The 4,546-nt window shown below is 58.6% G+C and overlaps 1 protein-coding gene across 1 annotated transcript in view; it reads right to left on the bottom strand.

Moving 5' to 3' along the window:
* RPL28 (ribosomal protein L28) overlaps positions 1–2,940 on the bottom strand; it is a 21,956-nt gene extending 19,016 nt beyond the window's left edge. Inside the window, exons 1-4 of the mRNA XM_006772227.2 lie at positions 2,852–2,940; positions 2,662–2,740; positions 2,431–2,554; positions 437–591 (exon numbers count right to left, since the gene is read on the bottom strand). Of these exons, the coding sequence (XP_006772290.1) occupies positions 437–591; positions 2,431–2,554; positions 2,662–2,740; positions 2,852–2,853 (360 nt within the window). The 5' untranslated portion in view covers positions 2,854–2,940. The remainder of the gene's footprint in view (positions 1–436; positions 592–2,430; positions 2,555–2,661; positions 2,741–2,851) is intronic.
* Positions 2,941–4,546: the final 1,606 nt, after the last annotated feature.

Below are 4,546 nucleotides of genomic sequence, written 5' to 3'. Positions count from 1 at the left end.
GGTGCTCGGAAAATTGGACAGGTACATGAAAAAAAAATGAAACTAAACCATCAACTTACATTATACACAAGAATAAACTAAAAATGGATAAAAGACTTAAACATAAGTTGTGAAACCATAAAAATCCTCGAAGAAAATACAGACATCTCACATAGCAGAATTTTCACTGATACATCTCCTAGGGCAGTGGTCGGCAAACTCATTAGTCAACAGAGCCAAATATCAATAATACGGTTATTTTCAGAGCCACATTTTTTAAACTTAAACTATACAGGTAGGTACATTGTTAGTAACTTAATTAGGGTACTCCTAAGGCTTAGGAAGAGCCACACTCAAGGGGCCAAAGAGCCGCAGTTTGCCGATCATGGGCTCGGAGAATCTTTTCTTTTTTTAACGTATTTTTTTTATTTCAGAGAGGGAGATTGAAATATCAAACACTGCGCAGGATGGCGCTGGCCCTGCGGATGGCGGCCATGCGCAGGTCCGGGCGGTACTTGTTCCTGCGGATCATGTGCCGGATGCTGCTCAGGGTGGCCCGGGCGTTCTTGTTGATGGTGGTGCGCACGTAGGAGGTGGCAGGCTTCCGCTGGCCTAGGGGGGCGAAGGGTCAGTGAGGTGGCCTCGGCCTTTCCTGCCCTCCCAGGTGCGAGGGCACAACGGCATCCTGAGAACCTGAGTGCCAGCGCCTGGTAGGCAGCCCGCTCCATCTCCACAGCTTCCCGGGACAGCTGGCTGGTTTGCTCAGTGGATAGAGCATTGGCCTACAGACTGAAGGGTCCCAGGTTCGATTCCAGTTAAGGGCACATGCCCATGTTGTGGGCTCGACCCCCCAGTAGGGGACGTGCAGGAGGCAGCCAATCAATGGCTCTCTCATCATTGATGTTTCTATCTCCCTTCCTCTAAAAAAAGCTGACCCAGCCGGTGTGGCTCAGTGGCGGAGCCTCAACCCGGGATATGGGCTCGCTCCCCAGCAGGGGGCGGGCAGGAGGCAGCTGATTGATGATGTTCTCTCTCATTGATGTTTCTATCTCCTATCGCTCTCCCTTCCTCTCTCTCTAAAAAAAATCAATAAAAACATTTAAAAAGAAAAAGATTCCCGGGACACTCCACAGGGCCAGGCCACAGGACTGTACAGGCACCTCCCCGTCTCTATGTGTGAGACACAGCAACCCCCACCATCTCCTGAGCAGACATAGGACGAGCACTTCTGTCCAAAGTCAGACACACACAGCAGCTTCCGGAATCCAGGCCGCCCGAGCCTGGGCACAGAGGTGAGGCGGGCACTCGGCACCGTGCTGGCCCGTTAGTGACCCTCCAAGCCCGGCAGCTGCCTCCTCTCCCGGCCCCACCTTCCCGGGATCAAGGCACCCACTCTGAGCAAGGGTCTGAAAGGCCGAGCGAAGGCCTGGCCCTGACGGGGAGTCACCGCTGGCCCGAGGTGGGGAGCCTGGTGCACAGGGGTGTCCGGACCCCACTGCCCAGAATTCAGCCCAGGACCCGCCTCCATGCCTGGGGTACGGCTGAGTCACTGACCCCGGAGCAGGGCCCACAGTAACTGCCCAGGTCGGTCTAGTTCCTGACAGTCTGGGAAAGGCCACTGGGCCATCCAAGACGGGCAAGTTTTTAGGACCCGATGCACCCGAATGAGGAGCGTAGACATCGAGAAGCCCCCTGGCGCCAGGTGGTGGGTGCCCTGGGGCTGCGACCCCGAGAAGGGACCCTCCTCCTGCAGGACGGGCAGGAGTCCCTGCCATCAGGAGCTGGCAGGCCAAGGCCACGGCTGACACGGAACAGAGCGCTGAAACCCGACCCAAACGGAATCTGGCCTCGCCAGGGACCCGGGAAAAGCTCATTCCTCTTAAAAACCACCCCAACGAACAGAAGTGGTGGCAGTCCGACGCCCACGACTCAGAACTCCCAGAGCTCCTCCAAGACACCCAAATGCCTACCGTGCAGTTTAGGGGGGCGGATGCTCTCCTCCAGCCCACAGAGGAATGGGGGGAGGGGTATTAAACTGCTGTTTCCAACCCAGCCTGTCACCTGCAAGTGGGAGCTAGAAGGAGGCTCACCGATGTGCCTAAATTTTCCCACCGGCACCAAGATGGAGACACCCCCCCCGCCCCAAGCTGGGCGGTTTGAAGGCTTTCACCTTAAAACACCGGCTCCTGGGCAACTCTGTAATTTCATCCTAACCACCACCACCAGCACATAGAGCGCAGATCTTGTTAATTCCTCCACTTTGCAGAGGACAAAACAAGTGAAAAAGGCCCGGCCAGCGCCCACCGAGGGCGGGATGGCCAAGGGGGGGAGCAGCTTCCCAGAGGGAATACCCTGACCCAGGAGTCCCAGGGGCAGCATTACTCCCCTCGCCCAACACTGATCGCCCCCAGCTCCCTGCCCCGACCTGGGCCGAGCGGGGGCAACGCTCACCGGATCTCCGCTTCATGATCCCCACCACCCCTTTGCCGTCGGGCGCCGGCTCCACGCCCACCGTCTTGCGGTGAATCAGCCCGTTGTAGCGGAAGGAGTTGCGGGCCTTCAGGTTATTGGGTTCCTGGGAAGGGAGGACGCATGGGGGTCGTGAAGAGGTGGGCGGGGGAAGGGGGTCACGGAGCCCGCGAAAGCGCCTCCCTCCGACCCTGGAGTCCCAGCCCCACGTATGGTGCTGTAGGTCTGCTTGTTCCTCTTGATCAGGAAGCTGGAGCAGTTCCGCACGATCATCCATTGCAGATGGGCAGACATGGCGGCAGCTGCGGGGAGAGGGGCGCGGGAAGGTGTTAAGCCAACGCCGGGCCCCAGCAGGACAACCGAGGGAGGATGTGAGGGACCTGGCGATTGCAGATGGGCAGACATGGCGGCAGCTCCTCACGCTGCGGCAGCCGGAGACGGAAAGAGGCACGCAAGGGGCGGGGCGACGCCTTTAATACCGATACGCATTTCCGCTTCCTCTCTGGGAACGCGCGCGTCGCCTCCCGACCCCGCCTCCGAGGCGGCTCGGCAACGTTCGGCTGTTTCCGCCTTCCCGTCGCACACCGCTCGGAACTCTTCGGCCGGAGACCCGAAGGCGGGTTCTCAGACGCGGAGCTGCGCCGTTCCGGGACCGCTCGTTTGTTTCCGGAACTTTACGACTGGATTTCCAACTGGGTACAGCCCTTTCGTCAGCGGCCTCTCCCCTAGGACTGCTCACCCAGCGCTTCGCACTGGATGGGCGCTTCGCACTGGATGGGCGCTCAGTAAACATTTGTTTTAGGGTTTATGTTTATGAATGAACATGTTGAGTGCGTGAACTCTTTTAAGCCAAGCCCCGGTGCTTCCGGTCTTCTCCGTAAGCTCTCGGCTATTGCCGACGAAGGCTCGCTCGGGCGCCTTCGGAACTCTCCGGAAATGCTCTTCGGAAAGGGTGGCAGCCTTTCTTATTGGCCCCTGCCGGGTTCGGGGCTGTTCCGGCACATTGGGAACCCTTCCGAACCCCGGCAGGCCCCTCATTTCCCCTCTTCAGGGTTCTTTTGGAATAAACTCTTGAAGTTCTGGTCTAGAGAGAAGCTAGACCTGACTCGTCACAGACAGCCATGCAGGGGAGCGTGGGTTTCCTCTAAGGGCGAATTGTTTGGAGGAAAAGAGATTGGCCTGGGAAAGCCCTGGGTTCGTTCCTTTGCAGCGGTTCTCAACCCGTGGGTCGCGACCCCTTTGGTGGTCGAACGACCCTTCCACAGGGGTCGCCTAAGACCATCCTGCATATCAGATATTTGCATGACGGTTCATAACAGTAGCAACATGACTGTGATGAAGTAGCAACGAAACATGAGGAACTGTATTTAAAGGGCCAGAAGGTTGAGAACCACTGCAGGGGGTCCCCATACCTGTCCGCTCAGCCCCCTCCCCATTCTGCCTGTAAGTCCACTAGGTTCCACCCCATCAAACTTCCTGGGAGTCCACTTTCTGTTCCTTTCGATCCTGTTCGTTTTCAAGGTCACATACCTGTCCGCTCAGCCCCCTCCCCATTCTGGGGAGTCTACTTTCTGTTCCTTTCGATCCTGTTCGTTTTCAAGGTCATCTTGAAGGGGCAGGAGCCTTGCCTGATGTCTGGGTCCTCAGTTCCCAGCCTCCCCAGCACAGGACCTGGCGGAACCGCTGCTGAACAAAAGCAGCGACCATGCCTTCTGTCACCGCCACGAACATAAGGTTCATGAACCCGACGGCGGGGTCAGAGTCCTGTGAACGGCCCACCTCTGTGCCTTCCGCTGGGAGTGGCCCCCAGGAGGCTCCAGGGGACGGGCCATGCGTGAGCCCGCGTCCCACAGCTCCTTGGGGTTGAGGGCCTGGTCTGAGCCTCGCTTTTGACCCCACCTGACCCCACCGTGGGTGCACGGGGGGCGCCTGGGGGCGGGCGGAGCAGAACAGGGCCCAGGCTTCCCCCACGCCCTGCCCTGCCCGGCCCTGCGCTGGCTCCATTACAGCGTCCTCACTGTTGACCATGTGTTGCTTCTGCCTCTTGGGGTGCAGGGGCCCTGGGCCCCCCAAATGCCTCAGCCCCAGGCCCTGCACG

This window comes from Myotis davidii, unplaced genomic scaffold, assembly GCF_000327345.1.
Source record: "Myotis davidii unplaced genomic scaffold, ASM32734v1 scaffold326, whole genome shotgun sequence".
NCBI classification, from domain to species: Eukaryota; Metazoa; Chordata; class Mammalia; order Chiroptera; family Vespertilionidae; genus Myotis; species Myotis davidii.
The sequence above is the reverse complement of the archived record's forward strand: the minus strand, read 5'-3'. Positions and strand labels throughout refer to the sequence as shown.